The sequence below is a fragment of the Amphibalanus amphitrite genome, unplaced genomic scaffold (genome assembly GCF_019059575.1).
Source record: "Amphibalanus amphitrite isolate SeventyFive unplaced genomic scaffold, NRLGWU_Aamphi_draft 000106F_arrow, whole genome shotgun sequence".
NCBI classification, from domain to species: Eukaryota; Metazoa; Arthropoda; class Thecostraca; order Balanomorpha; family Balanidae; genus Amphibalanus; species Amphibalanus amphitrite.
This window is the reverse complement of record NW_024881601.1, coordinates 481,287-501,546: the sequence shown is the minus strand read 5'-3', so window position 1 is coordinate 501,546 and position 20,260 is coordinate 481,287. Positions and strand designations below refer to the sequence as shown.

The window sequence follows — 20,260 nt, the reverse complement described above, 5'->3', positions numbered from 1 at the left end:
AGAGAAAGAATAAGGAATTATTTAGGGCCATTTCAGTTTTGGAGGAAAACATAAACTCACCGTTAGTCTCTCATGTTTGACGTAACAATGGAATAATGTTCAGTTCATTGTTCATGCTCATGGATTGATTTTTAACGTGCTATAATGATAATTTACAATAACTTGATTACCAATGAAGACAAATAATAAAATACATTGTTAAAATTTGAAGTACATAAACTTGATTTCAACGAAACAGGCTTTACCAGATGCCGTCAGATCATTGCTCCAATTAACAACTTTACAGACTTAAAAAGTGCATCAAGAGGGATGTATATTATATATGTACACAATACACATGTAAATCAAGACAATGGAGAGCTCTCCCGTGGTTGGTTAGGCATTGGTTAGGCACTCACGGCAGGCTGGGTGACGAGGCTGATCTCACGTGATCAGTAATCTCACGTACCGCCCTCGCCTGTAGGTATTTATCTTCAAATCTACCACGGATTCATCATTTTCACACATGAAGACATACAAGCTCTTCCTGCAGTTCCATTTAGCGGCCCATAACTTTCACATGACACAATACAATAGCATATACATACACAATCTATGAACAATATACACTTTAACAAACTTCATTTCACGCACGGAGGATATGGGCACTATCACATTCTACAACAGCATCAAAAACACCGAGCTCCAATTGCAGTGATGAGCTGAATGTCACAAACCCCAACCCCGGAGAGAACCATCTGATGTTCGAGCAGCGTCCTCATCTATAGGAGCAGGCATGAAATTATTTTGCCTCTGCTTTGAAACACTTTGAAATTACTCTATGGAACCCTCCGAGGAGCGAGAACAGCATTTGGAAGCTATACGTATTCTCGCGATATCTTTAGAGGAGTGAGAAGAGGTCAATGCACAGTGCACACATTTCAGCGAGGTCCTCAGAGAAGCGAGAAGAGCACACTGACACCGAGCGAGGGCACGTCAGCGCGAACCGTCTGAGAGTCCGAGCGCCGACCCGCCTTGGAGCGACTCAGCGACTTGAAGCACACGTTGTTGAGCGGTCGCATCTTGTCGTTTTCGACGGTGACGTGGAAGGCCGTCTTGGAGAAGGCGGTTGGCGAGAGGCCGACCCTGGAGTCGCAGAGCAGGTTGGCGCACTGGTACGGGAACTCAGACTTTGTGGGGATGCGCGGCCCCGTGTAGCCGAGCTGCGCCAGCTTCTGCTGCAGGCAGGTCTCGGCGAGCTCCGGACAGTCGAACGAGTGGATTTTGTACGCCTGGTAGTAGAGGAAACGCTGCAGCTTCTTGGATGTTCCCGAGTAGGTCGGGTTGAGCACCATGATCTTGGTGCCAGTGCACGAGTCGCCCTCGGCGCTAACCACGCGCACCTGGGTGAGAGGCGTGTCGACTGTCGAGCCGATCTGGTTGGTCTGCAGCGCCTTGAAACACGCCTCGCCCTCCATCTTGTCGTTGTCGTAGAGGAGATAGTTGTAGTACCCGAGCGCCAGCTCCTCCATTCCCGAGTGGCACAGCAGCCGGAGACACGAGTCCATCTCCCCCAGCCACGTGGCACCCAGTTTGTTGATGAGCTCCATCTTGGTCGGGTCACCGACGCACGAACTCAGCACGGACACGACGAAGTCGTTAGCGATCTCCAGCCGGGCGTATTGCGGCACGAAGCCACTGGAGGCAGCGCGCGCCTGCGGACCCGAGTACATGGTGACGTGGGTCACGGTCCCCTCCTGACTGCTCATCTGTACGTGCATGGCCGGCTTGGTGACCTGCAGGTCTGAGTCGCAGAGAATGAACGCCTCGAGGGGCTGCACGGACTGTCCCTTGAGCGCGGTCAGGAGCAGCAGGCGCTGCTTCTCCAGCCGCGTCGCCGGGCAGGTCGAGTCGTGGATGACTAAGTGCACGTCGCCGGCTCGGTAGAACGTCACCGGCAGGTTGGAGCGTACGTAGGCGTCGCGCGAGCCTCGCACTTCGTCCATGCACAGCGAGCCCTGAGCAGAAGTGTCGTCGATGTTGACCGAGGCGTAGGTGATCTCGCCGTCCGTGTGGACGACCAGCGGATCGTCGGTGCAGAGCAGCTGCACGCACGACTGCGGCGCGCTCACCTGACGCACGCTCAGCGGCGGCAGAGAGGTACCCGACACGTCCTGTAGCGGCCGCCGGGATAGGCACTCGGTCAGCGACTGGGCGCCGGCAGCCGCCGACAGCGCCGTCAGCAGCAACAACTGCAACAGAACAGACACACAGGTTAGACGAGGGCAGGAACAACTGCAACAGAACAGACATCGGATCAGGGGAGGGCAGGAGCAGCTATAACGGAGCAGAGGCACGGGCCACACGAGGGCATGGCAGGAGCAGCTGTAACATATCAGACACGCCGGTTCCACGAGAGCAGGAGCAGCCGGAACAGGACAGACCCGGTCAGACGAGAGGACAGGAGCACTCCGCCGAGCGCCAACTGGTGGTCAAGAGTCAAGACCGTCTCATAATCGGTAGTAACAGGAAGGTTACACCTTTTGATTTGAGGAATAAATATGTCGGCACCTGCATGAAATATTGTCAAGGTCCCAAAAGACTCCAGGGTTGCTTTCATTCGCCTCTTTGCGGTTCGTTGGTTTTTAAGTACATTCATGCCGATATGTTTCGTGCAAGTGGTGTGGTTTGGCGGTTGGTCCGTGGTCTTTTTGCAGCAATTTCTGCTTAGCGGGCACCCAGGCATTCGAGCATTCAAATGAAATTTTAGCAAACAAAAAGATCCATTGTATCGTGAGGTGACTCACTGCGACTTAGGAATAAACAAGAAACCCAAAGAATGACACACATTCCAAATAAGAATCGGTAAACAAAGATCGCTTGACTGGTATCTATAACTTTTGCGAGGTTCCCTAACGACGGCATCGAAAAACCGGCCACTGTAATACCATGGATGAACGAACCTCTCCTTCATCCATGGTAATACCTACGTATGATGTCAGGCGCAAACGTGAATAGAACTGATGCAGACGGTCACAGTCGCAGTAGTCTTCCTTGTCAGAAGGTACGAAGGCATTAGTGTATGCGCCATTAAACAGTGATGTACCTATGACTGTGCTGACGAAACATTAGTGCAATTACACCCGTCAGTAATGGGCCATTCGCAGCGCATTTCTCTCGTCAACTGCCACCAGGTCGTCCGCTGTCGCCGTCTCTGCACATCCTCAGTCGTCGGCCGGTCGGCCCACAAACCGGCGACCCCGGCCACACAGCGGTCACTGCTCTACTGTGACGTCAGCGTGACGTCACACACTCGGCGCCGTAATTATCACTGTTCTAATTAGAGAAACAGGAAGCGCGTCGCTTTGATAGCTTTTGATAGTGTACGAATTGTTTTTCTGCAGAGAAGTGGTCACGGTTTGAAAACGTACAACAAAAAGATAAGCATAAGGCACTTCATTTGTTAAGAACTGTATTTTTTTACAGCCAATTAAATTTGTGCGCGAAAACAGTGGTACGGTAGGCGAATCCTTGAATGAGTCTGGAGCCGGTTTCACAAGGGTGTGGCGTCAACCGCAAATAATTAAATGCCACGCCTGGCAGCGCAAGTGTTAGCAGTGGCGTATTTTTACCAGCTCTCACTACTCACACGCGCTAGCCACAGCCACCGGCGAGTCATTGGCCGTGACTCGTATTTGAGGCCAGTGCTGTGTAGTGAGGCTCTATTCCGGCCACATCCCTTGTCCATGGACAACTAACCAGGAAGTGTTCGATTGTCTTTCCTTCCTCAATGCTAGATATTGCAATTACAAGTCGTAAACAAATATCATTTTAAGGACCCGCTATACAAAAAACGGCATTGCTCTGTCGTATCACCACATCGTTACACCGCAATAGTTAAAACCGTGAGATACGGTAGTGCTGTGATCTCTGCACGATAGTATCTTGACTCAGGTAGCGCCGCAATCTCCCGGTAGTTCCGTAATCTCACGGTATGTCTGCCGCTCACGAGGCGTGAGGCGAATAATGTGCAGCGCGTGCATTCTGTCCCCGGGCGGCGCGCCGCGAGTTCCGGGGTGAAAACTGGGTGACATGAATGGAACGCCACTGCACTGCCGTGAAGCGCTGGCTCGCCTCGCTGTGCCAATGTCGTGACTGGGTGTGAAGCCGGGGCGGGCAGTGGTATAAACGAGGCTTTGGTGCTAGATATTTTAGTGTCATCGTGGATGTATACGGTGATGAGAATACGATCAGTATGGCCAGTGTATTCAGCTGTACAAAAAGCAATTGCAGGTTAGCAAAGAAGGAAGGAGATGATTCAACGAAGAGACTAAAATAAAGCTTGGTCATTCAAAGTCGGAACATTTTCTTTTTTTAAATAAAACCAAAACGGAAAACAAAATAAACATCCCAAAACCCATTTTAAATACACTGGATGGTTTATAGCCATGAGTCTGACCATGAGGGAGAGACCACAGCTACGGCCGATATTTGCGGATATATATATATGCAGGCTGGAGAGTGCTCGAAGTGGCGTTTTCTCAGGCCGGTCCCGCTCGCTCAATATAAGCCCAGTCGTTCTCGACAACAGGCGTCGTGATGAGGCATAAGATGCGTCCAAATAAAGGAGAAGTCGAGCGCTCGTGACCGTTAAAACGCGCCGTCAGCGAGTCGGTGGGCGATCGCCGTTTCACAAATGACTTTACAAAACCATTTAGAGATCGTGGATCGGCTTTTGGCCTGTGGTACGGTTATGCCGAGTGTAAGGCTTCCATGGGCTTATCATTTTTTTGTACCAGTTTAAATCAGCAAACGCTTGGAACTATCTCATTCTTAGTTTCCTTATTCAGTGTTAATGCCTTGGTCATGCTAATTATCAGGTCTGAAGAGCAACCGGCAAGACTTCTCGGCTCTCGCCGCATTCGTTTTAGCGCTCCAATGACGCATTTGGATCTTTTGATGTTTTATTGCCCTCCAATTTCACACTCGAAATCCTGCCAGAATAACCACTTTCATTCTTCCCTCCGCCTCGCTCGTGACTTGCGACCACCCACAAGACGGTCGCCTTCACGTATCACGATTCATGACCACCCCGCACCTTCTTGTGGCCATGTGGTCAGTGACGCGAGCCGTGCAGCGGTGTTCCTGACGGCGCGGTGCGTCTCGGTCCAGCCTCAGCCACCTGCCGCACTCGGTCGCGGCCCGGTGTGACCTTGGCGGTCACGTGCTCTCCTCGGTTGGAGGGTGACCGGCCGGCGCGCTGGCGGGTTGGGGATCGGTGATCGGGCAGCCCCGGGTGGTCTGTTCACGGGCCACTGAACAGTGAACACCCCAACCGACAGTGGTGGATGTTGGTGCCTGGTGAGTGAAGGACAGCTGGGGCTGAATGTTTGTAGACTGTTTGTTGCAGAGTGACGACTGGTGGCTGTTGTTCGCTGTTTTCTGTTGACTGTTCACTATTTATTGTTGACTACAAACTGTTAGCTCTTGACTTTGCTGACTGCTGACTGCGGCCTGCTGTTGATTATTGACTGCTGACTATTGACTGTTGACTGCTAAATCTGACGAGTGGCCGCTGACGGCTGACCTGATGGCCGAGCCGGTCATAGCGCCAGATGGCCCGTCAGACTAATGGATCCGGAAGCCCGGACCGGGACCCAACTGGGTGAGTCCGGATTCCTGAGCGGTCATGCACGATTCTCCGGAGTCCAGAAAGTCCAGAGAGCCCATTGCGACAGAGGCTGCCGCAAAGCTGCGGCCGACTGCCCTGTGAGGGACGACATATTTGAGGGTGATATTTCCCGAGCCCACAAACCGCGGCCGTGAGGAGCCCCATGACTCCTTCCAGTCATGGGGCTTCCAGTCATGACTCTTTCCAGTCATGGGGCTCCTCGAGTCGAGAAGAATTGTGAATTTTCTGGCAACTCCATGAAGAGGCGACTATAGCAGCCGAAATGGAATAACTCAATGAAGACTGAGTCACCCTCTGTGAACACTGGACGGCGGACCTGTGTCGAAGATTTTATCAAAGACAATCGAACTCGGATAATCGAAATGCTAGACACTTGACAGTCCTGCTTTATAAATCAATCAAGTCGCACAAATATATTTTTGAATAAAAATAGCGCTTCCCTATAATCGGCGTAAGATTCTGACCAGAGGCGACAGTCGAAAGGCAGGGTCGTAAAGGAAGCGACCTACCCTAGCGCCTAATCGTTTGGTAAATGTTTTGCGGACATTGACCGTGCCCCTTTCTCTTGCCCTTTGAACCTGCGGTTTTCCTCCGATTTTCATTAGTCTGGTTTTCGATTTCTACAGTCTTCGATGAGTTGTTAATGTTTTGTGATTACAGGCATGGTGTTTGCGACTAAGGTGGATTGTATTATGAATTTTAAACGTCGGACGGTAGCCAGCCAGGCAACTCAGGACGAACTAATGGTATCAACTGATGAATTATGCATGAGGCATGTGTTATCACATCTGTATAAAACAAGGTGATTATGAGCCTGGGCGTCCCATTCATAAATGTAAATTTCAGTTGTGCAAGTGCAGCACACCGCTCATAGCTATACCTACACATGTTTGTCAACTGTCAAGCATTTCGCAGGCTTAAATATGAAGCCTCTATCCGAGATCAGGCATTGTGTGTGATCGTGTAAAACGACCGTAATGTCACAACTCACAATATCATACATGCCATCTTTCACATTCCTGCCTCCATTCTCCAGAGATACAACTAACTAACAGCCTAGCCACAGTAGCCTAGCCACTACAGCAGTCATCTGTCAAACTACACCACCGCACGACCCGGTCAGGTCAGTTCCGGTTTCCCGCTCCACCACCAGCCGCGCCCGAGCTCCGCGTGGGAACGGTCGGTAGCACTCCGACAACTCCGGGCCCGAGCTCCTGCGTGCCACAGCGTGTGCTCGTAGATGGGAGGGCACCCACGGCGCTGCATACCACCGACCGGGTGACCGCGGTCAGGTCAGGCAGGGTGGCCGCCCCGTCACGGTGCCGGTCATGGTTCGCTGACACTTACTGTGACCGACCCTTCAGACAGACTCTGACCGACCCATGTCTGACACGGGGTGGCCAACCCATGTCTGACACGAGGTGACCGACCCATGTCTGACACCGAGGTGACAAATACCAGGTGCCGTCAGTCGGTCGTTTCCGCGCACTGCGTCCGGGTCACCGTCCACTGCCCCTGAGGCCTGGCCGTTAGGTATTCAGAGTTTGATAGTAAGTGGAGCGGAAAGGGATTCATATTGAGGTTAGTCGAATGACTTTAGATACAGGTTCGGAATGTGACAGTCGCTTAGAACAGGCATATAGACTAAAAAAAGTGGCCTACTGGCTAACCGTTATTTGCGCCCATAAGCATGACCTTATAAAACGCATCCCTACACTGTTTTCCTTATCATTGTTGCAAAATGAAGCCGCAAGGATTGGCCCAGCTGCCACTGGTTTACCATTTTTCGTCCCATGGCCATGCTAAAGCTGCTCTATTTCGGCTATCTTATGCTGTCGTAATAGCACAATGTTTACTCTAATGGAAGAATGACGGGTGTTTTGGGGCGTTTCTTTCCTTGAGTGGCCAAGTTTTGTTTGAGAGCGCACCCAAGCGAGCCTCGTTTGTGGTAAGGTATTACGATTACCATACGACTGACACTGACCCAGACTTGATAGCCCGCATACGTAAACAGCCGCTGCCCTTGCTCCCATAACTGGGAGGGCTGGGAGTGGCGGAGAACCCAAACACCTGCCGAAACTCGGGGCTATTCCCTCAGCCGCAATACGACGGACGTTCGATAACCACAGCGGCGGGTAGCGCAAGCAGCTCAGGCCTCGTATGCGACCGCAAAGGGTGGTTATAGGAAGGATCGGAGAGAGTGGCTGAAAGTGACCGCAGAGAGTAGGAAGGATAGGAGATAGTAGTTAGAGAGGGACCACAGAGACCGAAAGTGACTAAAGTGTCGAGGGACCATCGAGAGTTCCTGGGGTAGGACCGCAGGAAAAAAAGGCTAGAGACGAGCAATAGCATGGAGTTCGTGTGTCCCGCCGCACCCATGTGCCAACCGTCCAGCCAACTGCAGTTTGGTGTCGTCGATCAGAAGATTCAGATTTCAGAAGCTGGTGAGCACAGATGTGGTCAGGTGAGACCTGAGGACTACGAAGACGTAAACCTGCTGACCTCGGCTGATCGTTATTGTTGCATTATATCACACGGATTCAATGGAGCCCTTCCCGAGCCTGTGAATGATAAGGTATGGCATGGCGCCCCGGCATTGGTCAGAATAAGTGGACCGGCCCGAAACACCACACAATGGCCGACTGTCAGAGACAAACAGAGAGGTGATAGAAACCAGCCGAGCATGGCCAATAGCCTCATGAAGATTAGTGGACAGATGTCGACGCCCAGTCACAGAATCCAGTCCAAAGATAACTGTGGCATTATTGGAAGCTGGCTGGAGTTTAGATGCCTGTTGTGTATCTTACGAGCAAGAGCTACTGAATTGTTGGAACAACAGTTTGTTCAGCTCTGTTCGTTCGGTCCACATGCTCAGCTAGCCGTGTAATTTGGTGGCCATGATTCAGAAAAGAATGCTCTGCTAATCAAGTTAAAACCCGGCTATGTCGCTACTTTGCTGACAGGAAGTGACGATTGAATTACTTGCCAGTTAAAGCTACTTCTAACGAACCGTTTGCCATATACAGTGCACGAGGTGAAACGAGGTTGGCCAATGATAAGGTGCATTCTTGCCTCATTTTTCAGGCGCCTTTTCTGGTCCCCATATAGTGCAATCATTTAATCCACTTCAGTAACAGGCGCAAGAAGACACATTTCCTCGTTACATCCTAATTTGTAAAACATGAATAAAGCATAGTGGAAAGAAGTTTGTAATAGCCAAGCAAAAACCAGATCGTGACAGTTATAAATGCAACTATCCTCACTGAATCGATTAATTCTGACATCGCTGACTTAAAGTATCAATTAATTATCCGACAGCTAGAAAACCCCCGGCCGGGTTCCGGGCATAGGGTGACCGCCATGGGCACGACAAACCATTGTGCCAGAAGAGAAACCGGTATCATATTTCCCGACACATGTCTTCCAGCCATAACCTCACGACCTCGGCGCTCATTTCACCATCGAATAGATCGGGGAGATCAGAATCCTTGTAATGAACGACGAACCCCGTAAATGGCTCCGGCCACCATAAATTGTAGCGGTCGCCGTCCCGTCGCGGCGCGGTGGCGCGCGCGCACGTCTTTTTCCGCGCGAGTGCCGCGCTGCCGAGCGGACGGCGCCGCCATGGGAAAGCAGATGTCCTACAAGCGTGAAATCGGGACCGCCCAGGAGCGCACGGCCCGAGCCGCCGTGACATCGGCAAGGCCGCCGAAACGGGGCGTTTTTGCGGACCGACGCAAACGGCAAGAGAGAGTCCGAAGTTTTAGCTCTTCTTTTGCGTGATAAAAGTACATTGTACTTATTGCCGTCTTAGAAAGAAGACCACCGGCCACACGGGTGGCATGGTGATACTGATGTCGTCGATGTATGACAGATGATCAAGGCAATGATTTATTGTAGAACAACCAGTGAAACCACTCCATGTGCCTAACCGCCATGACACCGCCACAATCCATTTCACCGTCCTCACCCATGACACCGCATCATCAAATCCAGACCGCCCAAACCGTCATCAAACCGCTTGTGGGACACACACACAGTGCGGTTACGGTGCGTGGCGCTGACGGCGCGGCGGGGACGTTTGCGGCGCGTTCGTGCGCGCCACGTCAGCTGGGTGCCAGCAGAGGCGCCGCGCCGACGTCAAATGTGACCTGGATGGGCGACGGGGTGTCGGCGGTGGCTACTGACGCACACAGGTCATCGCTCAGTGCGGCGAACTGGTGAGCGGATGATGATGATGTGAATGTGTCGACGGATGACGAGCGTGATGATTGTTGTTTACAAATGGTGCGAGTCATTGGCACACAAAAGCAATACGTTTTTGCCGTCTCTATTCCTCAAAACTGACTAGTGATGCTTGAAAACCATCAAGATACTCCCAAAAGTTTTGAAGCATTAATAGACAATTGGACGACGGTATCCTTCATCCATTTAACTCGATTATTTGTCTCGCTTCAAGTTTCGAAGTACGAAGGCGCTCGCTCACCACCATGCACCGGCCACGCAAGCGAGATTCGTATGATCTCAATGAAACCAGGCGCATTGCTAATGATCTCTTTATTAGCCCGCATGAGACGATTAGCTGGATTTCTCCGGGCACGTAGCCCTTTTGAATGGTGCAGTGAGCCGTGCCCAGCTCACCACCGACCAATCCTTTCGACCAATCCTTTCCCAGTCACGGACTGGAGGCATGACTTACTACAGCCACTCTCCGACACATGGACCACCGGCGGACTGCCTGCAAGTGCACAGTTCCTCAATGGACACTGGAGAGCTGGTGGTAATTAATTGTTGGGTCATTGTGACGGAAGAGACAGCTTAGAAATTGGATTGCCGTTTAGCCAGCATCCGCAGCCAAATGAGGAATAGGGATTATCTAATTAAGAAGGAGATCGCCGGCAGGAAGTGAAGAGGTCACGATTTTTCCTCAGCCATGACCTGGTTTCACATAGCAGGAGCATAGTTGGTAAAAGAACAAACAATGCACCAAAAGATTACAGTTGCAGAGTTCATAAACGTTTCATAGTGAAGGTTGAACACGGGGTATGAATAACAACGGCCAGTCACTTTCTCATTACTCCCCATCTGACATAAATAGACGTTTATGTTGACTCGCACTGCATGTGCACAGTTTCCCGCTCCCTTCTCTCTAACACAATGCCTTGTGAGCAGGTAACTCCGTACGTTTTCGTCTATAACGGTGAGCATGAGATACGGCGTGGGAATCCGGCCGCCGCCGACCATCTTCAGAAGTCGCTCCGCGTGAGAATCCTTCCGGGTGGCCTTCCTCCGCCACGGAGTATAGGTCGGCACCATGAGAAGGCAGGGGCGGTTTTTAGGAGTCACGCTGTGAGGAACTCGGCGCCCGTAACTCGTTTATCCAACGGATCAACAGCTCAAAGGGATGGCGATCGTGATTCATCCGCAGTCCAAAATAACGGTAGAAGAAATCCAGCACACTCCCAGTATGGACTCACTTTATATGGCCACTGAAAGTCCTCTTCCACTAAAAGAAGTCCCTTGGACTTTGGAGAAACTTTCACTGTGTACTAAATGTCTTTTGTTGTTATAAGAAGCCACTTTCAGAGGCATTTATGCGAGTCCCCATCGACTGAAACAAGTTTATTGACAGTAGAGCGTCATTAGCATTCCCGACTGTCAGGTCCAGGCGCCGCCCCGCCATGTCTTTGGAGGCAAAAAGGCCGCAGTCGGTGATAGGAAACGGGATCCAGCCGTGAATGTCAACTGTAGAGGCGGCGGCACGGGTCACGCAAACACAAACAAAACAGTGACGATTGCGTTTCGAAAGAGTCTCGAACTGAATCTGGTGTCCTTGGATTTAGATTTGTTGGAGCTGCAGCATCATGAGGGAACTTGCAACACCAATGTCCTCAACAATGCGTCAGCACATTCATTGGATCTCATTCAGAATCAGCTCAGTGGTCATGGTACAGTTGTGGTCGGCATGCTTAGAGTCACGATAGAGTTATTCCCCACTGGACCTGATTAAAAGCTAATTAAGTTCCAGTTTGAGCCTCACCAGTAGGCTGCAGAAAGAACTTGCAATTAAAATAACAACTGTAAATATTTTGACCCGGTAGGTACCGCTGCACAAACCATATCTCTAATCTCGCCAACAAAGCCAGTCAGACCAGATCATCCGGAAATCCGTTCAGCACCGGTCAGTTGTGAAGTAGACACAAGATGTGACGTAGACAGGGACCGTTCATTGTTCATTGTTCAATCACACCACTTCCCGATTCTGTCCGCGGTGTGAGCGAGGGGCCGCTAGCGCCGGCTGACCGGTCACCCAGGGTCATTGGACCGGACCTGCACGAGAGGTTAGCCCGTTCTGAGTCGACACCCATTTTCAGAGTGACCCGGGGGCTGGGTGGAACACCAGTCGTAACTGACGTCACGGCCTAGCCCATGTCCCCGGGGCCGGGTCGGTGCGGTGGTGTGGTGGCGCGTGGGAGTCTCCTCTCGGTCCGATGTTTGGACGGAGCCTGGTGCCGCCGGCAGTGTTAAGTATGCTGTTTTGCTCGGTAAATATTACCCGACGGCCGCCATCTCAGGCGTGACAGCATGGTGTGCAGGTGAACAGGAAGAGAGCTCGACGGTGCGAACCAGGCGTGACACACTCAAAACTTTTTTACTACCTCCTGGAGAGTTCATTTTCATCAAACCCGCAAGATAATAGTATATTGAAAGGGTAACTCGCTGCTACCATTATGTGCATAGTAACGGTACGTGGTTAATATGAGCTCATTCGCCAGCGAAGAGTATCATTACCATGTAAATATCAATATTACTCTCGCGATCCAGAACATCACGAAAACTCTTTCCTCCTGGGTATCATGACTCGGGTACAGATAGTCGTTTCATGCGTGGATTTTGTTTACCCTCGTGAAGATGATATTTGAAATGGAAACAATCAGCCAATCAGAAACGAGATCGGCCGTTTGCGGTTTGAAGGCCGCGCGCATCTGTCAGTTTTCGGCCGTTGGTCTCCGAGAGCGGATGTGAGCAGTGTCGGTGCCGCGCGGCGTGGCCGTTGGTGATTGTGCTTGTGTGTTGTGCATCGCCTATAGAGCCTCTGTGGACATTTTATTGTAAGTACCGATGTGCTAGAGCATTGCGTGCCGTTGAGTGGTGCTAATTTGACCTGGTTAACAGGACCCCGTGCACGGCCACGTGGCCTAGTGTTGTGAGTACGTACATTAATTTTGTTGTGATGCTACAAGTTTATGCATTTTGTTGGTGACTTTGAAAAAGCCTTGCACTGTAGTGATCCAGTCTCATTATCTCACGCAGACGGGCGACCACCCAGGAACGCCGTCGCTCACTTCAAATATTGTGCGCTCTGCCTAATCCAATATGAGGGCGCTGAATGTCTTGTATTCATATTCAAATTGCATTCAAGTTGTATCGTGGTGTTTATTTACCGCTTGGGCATTGCTGAACGCTTTGTATAAATTTGTATGAATAAGTGAAGAGTCTCACAATGTTCATGGTTGGTGTGCCCCTCGTATTGTTTGTACGGAAGCCAAATATACCTACATTGTTGCTCTTGAAACATTTTTTTTTAGTTGGTGAGCTCCGGTTAACAGAAGCTTCGTGAAGCTTCTGAAGGAAGCGTCTGTGGGTCTGTTACCATCCTCTGGGGGGTTTACACTAAAGGAAAGAGTAAACATTACCATGTGACAAAGGGTAGGACATAAGAATATACTCTCTGTAGGAGGGTAAAGCACAGAGTAGATGATGCGTTACTCCCTAAAAAAGGATTCCGTTAAAGATTTACCCTTTCAAAGAGTGTAACCCAAAAAATGTTACACTCTAGACAAGAGTAAATCAAAAGAGTTTACCATTCAGAAGATGGTAAAAAACGTCTGTGTGTCATGTTACCCCTCCCTGGCGAGTTTACTCTTCATGAAAGAGTAAAATTTACCATCTGGAAGGTGGTAAAAAACGTCTGTGTGTCAAGCTACCATGCTATGGCGGGTTTACCCTTCAGGAAATGGTAAAAAAGTTTTCAGTGCATGGCAGCCTGTCAAAGAGGCATTTACCGGCCTTAATGTGGCACGACCGCGAGCCATCAGAGGGCTGACCTCCAGCCCAGTCGCGACGCTCTCCGTCTCTCTCACGAGACGGAGCCTCACCATCGAGCCCCATCCCCGGATTTTCCTCCTTAGCTCGATAAAAAGACCCCATCGAGCCTCATCCCCCGGATTTTCCCCCGCGTAGCTCGATAAAAAGACCCGTTCTCTCGCTCCCCTTCCCCTCAGACGACACAGGTGGCTGCTCAGGAGGCGGCGAGCACGCGGTCATCGCCAGTGAACCTGCACAACCCATCGCTCCGGTGGTCGTCTCCGCCGTCTGCGGCCCCAGCTGACGGGGCGGTCCAGAGAACGGTGCACAAGGTCAATGAGCCGGTCAGGCGGGCCGTGGGGGACAGCTGGAGGAGTGACTTCTCTCCTCAGCCCTCCACTGCCGGAGGGAGACTCGTGCGCTCTGCATGGCCGGCTATTTGTGGGCGAGATAATCTGTGGGCGCTTAGTTTTGAAGATGGCAGGACCTCAGCTTAGGTGGCAGCTGCCTGCGCCACGACGACTACCAGCTTTACTGGCTCAGCTTAGCTAAAATGGCAAGCTAGCTTAGTTGCATGGATGACCTGTGACCGGATGTCCCGATGGCAAGGCATGCTCATTGCTAAATATAAGTTCTATCAGGCATCAGCTGCTGCATCGACACATAAAAAAATTACTTGTGGAAAGTTTGTGCTTTTGTGCAAGAGACATTTGTGCAAGGCTGACTGATGAACTCATATATAAAGTTTTCATCAGCCTTCAAGGCTGTAAGCAAGAGATCCCGCTGCAGCCAGTCACCGCAACTGTTGCCCTCACTACCCCACTCCGCAGTGTTTAGGAATGTCGACAGAAGGGGCACCATGCTGTCGTGACCCACCACGGCACGGAATCCCCGCCTCGGCCCCGCATGGATTCGCGGCGGGTACCGTGAACCATGGTCACTGAGGCACGCCCGGTATTTACCGTCACATCGGCAAACAAACAGTCGGCGAACCGGCTCCACGGGACGCCATAACACGAAGGGAGGGCCTCCTGTTAGTTCGGCACACAGAATCCTGGCGGATGTGGAGCGACACTTAGCTGTCGGACAGAAGTTCATAGGACAGGGTCTGTCCTTCAGTACCTTGGCAGCTTCTCAGAAACCCTACCTGTTCTCGTATGGCGTCATACGCGCCTTCATAAACGCCAGGTGCGTGTAGACTCATGGCTGGCCTCATCTCCAAGACAGGTGATGAATCAGTTCGACGAAAACCCGTCCAGTCACTCCCCGCAGTGCCAGGAACCGCCACCACGAGTGAATATCTCTCAGACACCCGGGGTCCGTCTCAGTAGCCTGCATTACAATCAGATACGAGGCCGGACGCGTCACTGTGACCTTGGATGACATCAGAAGGAGACCACGGCAGTGACAGTCCGGCGAGAGCCGTTCATGCAGCGGACGGGCGGGCGGAGCCGGAGATGGGATTAGATCAAGGTCGGATGAGAATATAAAAGATGTTTCTTATAACCGCAAAAATGCATGTATACTGCACGGCTTCTTGCAAAAGTTATCCCGATGGTAAACGTTGGAAGAAAAATGTTGCAAATCAGCAGCGAAGGAGTTGAATTGTGTGAGTATTTTAATGGTTGGCTACGAGTACAATAATGCATGGTTTTTTATACACCTGCTTCTCCTGTTCATTTAAAACTTACGACAGCCACAGCCTCGCTGAATTTTCCACTCTGAACCTCTGCCACCTGTGATGTGCGGCAGCTATTAGCACGCGGCCCAGCCGCAGTCCCACGGGGGTCAGTCGGGTCCCGGCCCACCGTTCACCGGTCATGGCACGCGGCCGGCGCGCCGCGGCGGCCGGCGGAGGCTGGCTCCCGGGCGGGTTCAACGCTCCACGGCCGGTCGCCGCCGCTGCCCGGTGCGCGTCGCGTGCAACTGACAGAGGCGCGTCGGGTCATTTCCCAGAACCCACCAGACGGCTGCATACAGACTGGAGACACACGGGTCGGCTGCGAGTGACTTGGATACGAATGTCACCGTCCAGCGAATAAAAGCCGTCCCGGCAGCTGATGGCTTATTGCCTGGAGTGTGGAGCGTTTTCATGTCGCATGCAACTTCTGCATTATGCAATATGGGATGTGTATTATCAGTAGATGAAAGAAAAAACATTTTTTATCTTTCTTCATGAAATCACTGGAACGTGTCCACAGAGGCCATTGCTTTATTGTATTATAATGACATTTGGTTTTGGACTTGTATTACAACGTAACCTAAGAGTTACCTAAGACTTGTACTACTCTTAGGTAACTATTGATTCTGGTGTGTTCAGTCATTAGCCATGCAATCGCTTCAAGTAAGTTGATGATCATACACTATCGCATGAGAATGTGGGAATTTATCGTAACGCAAAATACGAAAGCTTGAAGAATATAAAATGGAAATGGCTGGTTTAAAAGTAGTGATTGTCGACTGACTTTTCTGGTCGAAACACTGAATAACAGAATGTCTTGACGTTTGAAGCAATTAAACAGGAAAACTGTTTGTACTCGTATGAAGTTTACTTATGATTTTCATCGGAGCGAAACCAGTTCCAAAGGCATCAACGAATGAGCATTAAAGGGACTATCCCACCTTTAACATGGGGTTTGAGTTGAGATAGCCAAGTTTGCGGCGAGGTTCAGAAACCACTATCTATCTAGGTTGCAACCCCCGCGGCCTCTTGGTGTTGAAGAAATTCGTTCCCTTCATTTGAAAATGGGCCTTGTACAAGGCCCTATCTTCAACATGGAGCGACCGTTAGTGTGACGTCACCTCGTTTAGTCATTCTGATTTAAATGGGTTTGTTCGTTGAAAAATCGCTTAAAACTTGATCTGAACTTTGTTGTGGTGCCTACAGAGTAAAAAGAATCAGCTTTATGACAGTTATGTGGCCTGGGGAACGAGGTAATTTTGGGCTGTGACGTCACATATTTGAAAGTTTGTGTTTGGAATATGGGAAGCCTAAGATGTTTAATGAAAAATAAATGCCAGAACCGTGTTCCTGGTCATCCAATCTATAAAGTCAGGCACAATTTAACTGGTTTTAACAACATTTTAGAAGGTGGGATAGTCCCTTTAATTTAAGATTCAAATTTTGTTTTTTGCAAAATTACTACAATTAATGATGTGTAGGGTAACTGTGGGGAAAACGCACCCCTGGGTTAAACGCCTCCCCTAAAAAAATCGTATTTCTTATCGGACGGATAGGTGTTTTATCCTGTCTTTCAGAACAGTCAGCTGCTTGTTTACGTAGGTCTCTATTTCCGGTTCTGCGTCTTGAGGAGCAGCGTGGGTAGGTGCTGATTCTGGTTTTGGGTGTGGTTTTTGTTGTTTTTACAGAAGATTCCTAATATTTTGATGCCCTCTTTATATCACAAAACTTGCTATTGTGCACATCACTCAAAACTGCGTTTTATTGTCATTCTGTTGAATGTATTATGCTGCGGCATTAGTGGCGCGTTTTTTGTCAATGTTTTGTTGACCGGAAGTGAAGTGGATGGGGCAAGACGCCTACTCGATGCATGGGGCAAGACGCCCCCAGTTTTCTGAAAGGGGGGCGTTTTGCACGGTGGTGAGAGTGCAGGGTAGCGCCCTGTAGGTCGGGGCCGAAAAGGCCTCTCCCTGTCCTTTTTTGCTGATATATCCTAAACGACTGCAGATATCGTCACCAAACTTTCAGGACTCCTCCGGGCATCCATTTTACACATTGCAACAAAATTTTATTCCAAAGGCTATGATAGGTTGACCACAAATGACGTCAGAATGACATCAAGTTCTGCCATGTTCATCATTTTCTGTTGATGGATGGGGTGGGGGCGCTTTGCACATGGGTGTGGGCGTATTACCCAGGGTATGGGGCAAAACGCCCTTTTGTAAGGGTATGCGAAAACCTTTTTGGGGGGGTTAAATACCACACGCAGGTGTCTTTTCTTGGTCTCAAAGCGTAGTAAAAAGAATAAGCTACATGATGGTGCCCAAAGTTTTAAGTAATCTGTGTTGGGTTGAGTGTCAGAAGGTTTCGCGCTTAAGTGGGGCGTTTTTGACCTATTCACCCTAAACCCACAGGACTAACAGCAGATTGTCAAACAAGACGGGATGATAATGTAATGCATTGTCTGGTATCATAAAAATCTTAAAACCTGTCCATTTTATTCAAATGTCACATATATAAAATTGTCGCCAAATAAGTCGTTAAAGGGCAGTTTTCGTAATCAGGCAAGCACATTAAGGTCATAACAAGGTTGAAAGAAAATTGGTGAAAAATTCAGGCTTTTATCATCTTCAGCCAACCTTCAGCAGCTCGAGACAACCAGCAACTTTATAGTTTGCTGTGACCTCTGAGTGCTCGAGCACTCAGGGGCCACAGCAAACTATAAAGTATCTAATCCAGCCCGTTTTGATTGCGAGCTGCAGGCTGTTTTGATGCTCACCTGAATCATGGTCGCAGCGTTGCACGGTAGACCTATCTGCTGTCTGTCGATCTCTCAATCCGAGTCCGTCCTATGTGTCCGTCCAGCGCACACCTGCGTTAGTCTCAGACGCAGCTCGCGGGCCGTGTTCCCAGCTCCAGCGCCGCGCAGCGACTGAGTCGCCGCACTCCGGCGGCCGTCGTGTCGAGGTGAGCAGGCCCGGCTCGGTCCCTTTCACCGTGCGCCGCCCCTATCCCGACCGAACCGTGCCCAATGAACAGCCCCCCACCGCGCGGCCGGACTGGATGGTCATCAACAACAAAACTACCCAGACCCAGAGGAAAACAGAGCGGGGAAATACCAAAACACTTGAGTGTCAGCGAGGGGTTTGGTCGGTTTGAATGGACTCGAAAACAATTTGAACGTTGATTGGTTTATTGAACCGTCTTTTGTTTCAGGCGGACCAGTGTGGCTAGAATAGCGTACTATGTGAGATGTGATTGTAGTGGTCAAGACACACTGAAAAAAACTTACTCCCCATTTTCTAATTTTAGAATGCCAAAAAGCACTCCTGCAATCGAATAATTTTATGACCTGGCATAAGCGCCTAAAATGGGGAGTTTTGGGGAATAAAACTAGCATATAGAATATATTTAGTATCCGAACGCTTATATTATTAGCGCTAGGGAGTAATTTTATGACGGAGGATAAAAGTATGCTATCTTTGGATAAAATTACACCAGATGATAATTTTATTAACTTAATACTAAAATTACTCCCATTCGGGGAATAATATTGCCATGCCAAAAAGCACTCCTTTTTTCGATAATTTTACCCCGGAGTAACTCCCCGGTAAAATCAAGCCCCGGTGTAAAAGTACCACCCCTGATAATGCGGGGTGATGTGATAATATTATGACGAAGTGTAAAATAAGGAATGCATTTAAACAATGTATTGAAACACCAACAATTGATTAACGAATGGTACCTGAGCATCAGCAGGTACATCTTAATTTGGACGCACTTCCAGTGATGGCGCATTGCGGCCGACAGGGACGTAATTTTGCTTCCTAGTTGAGAAGCGGCGTCTCAACTGGGAGGCAAAACTTCGTCTCTGCCGGCCGCAATGCGAAATCACTGGAAGGACGTTCAAGGTCACAACTCACAAGGGCATTATGGTTAACACTGAGGCTAACGAATAACATCTGCGCACAGAACCACCGCCACGGATGGCAGATAAAACGAGCGTGTATGGTTAACACTGAGGCTAACGAATAACATCTGCGCACAGAATCACCGCCACGGATGGCATATAAAACGAGCGTGATCTGGGCTATGAAAGACGTACTGAGACTCATTGGCGTACTGAGACCGCCGCAGCTGAATTAGTCATAATACAGAGGCTCCAGTAGTGTGAGCCACACGTTGCGAGTCACTTGAGCCACAGGTGAGCCACAAGTCACGAGTCACTTGAACCACAGGTGAGCCACAGGTCGCCAGTCATTCGAAGTGGGCATCTCCGATGCTGGTTCTACACTACCTGGGTAACCTCCCACACCTTCTGTGATAAGCCAGATAGGTTTACATCGAATCCCACACTCTGGTAAAGAATCTCGAACAGGGCCCTGCAGGGCCCCGTGAACTTTGTGTAGAAGACAGCGTGGGCGGCCGTCATTAGGGCCACGGTCTCCAACCTGGTGGCCGGCAGTTGGCAGACCACCACACCGTCCACCGATAGTTCCTCACCTGACCTGCCTGACGAACCCCGTTTCTCGGATCCGCCAAGGTGCCAATGGTTGTTCCACAACCATAGGCAAGTAGAGCTAGCAGCTCGTCGTCTGCCGTGAAAAAGAATATTGCAGTCAGTTGGCATCAATGCATATCGTACAAATAAACGTAAAGGAAACCTAGGAGAGAAACAAGGAACCGCGTTCGTACAGTAGCTGGCTATGCCATCTACAGTATCTGGAGACGATTCTTCGCTTCTTCCTGATTTCTTTTCACTCTCAAAATCGTAGTACGATGCGTAGTACGTTTGCGTAGTACGATACACTCTTACAACT

At 50.1% G+C, this 20,260-nt stretch overlaps 1 protein-coding gene across 1 annotated transcript; it reads right to left on the bottom strand.

Annotated features, from left to right (window-relative positions):
• Nucleotides 1-300: 300 nt before the first annotated feature.
• LOC122380777 lies at nucleotides 301-18,404 on the bottom strand. Its single transcript, XM_043364220.1, has 2 exons — nucleotides 18,220-18,404; nucleotides 301-2,231 (listed from the first exon to the last, which is right to left on the bottom strand). The coding sequence occupies exons 1-2, from the start codon at nucleotides 18,226-18,228 to the stop codon at nucleotides 933-935; spliced, it is 1,308 nt and encodes a 435-aa protein (XP_043220155.1). The 5' UTR covers nucleotides 18,229-18,404; the 3' UTR covers nucleotides 301-932.
• Between the last annotated feature and the right edge of the window lie 1,856 nt (nucleotides 18,405-20,260).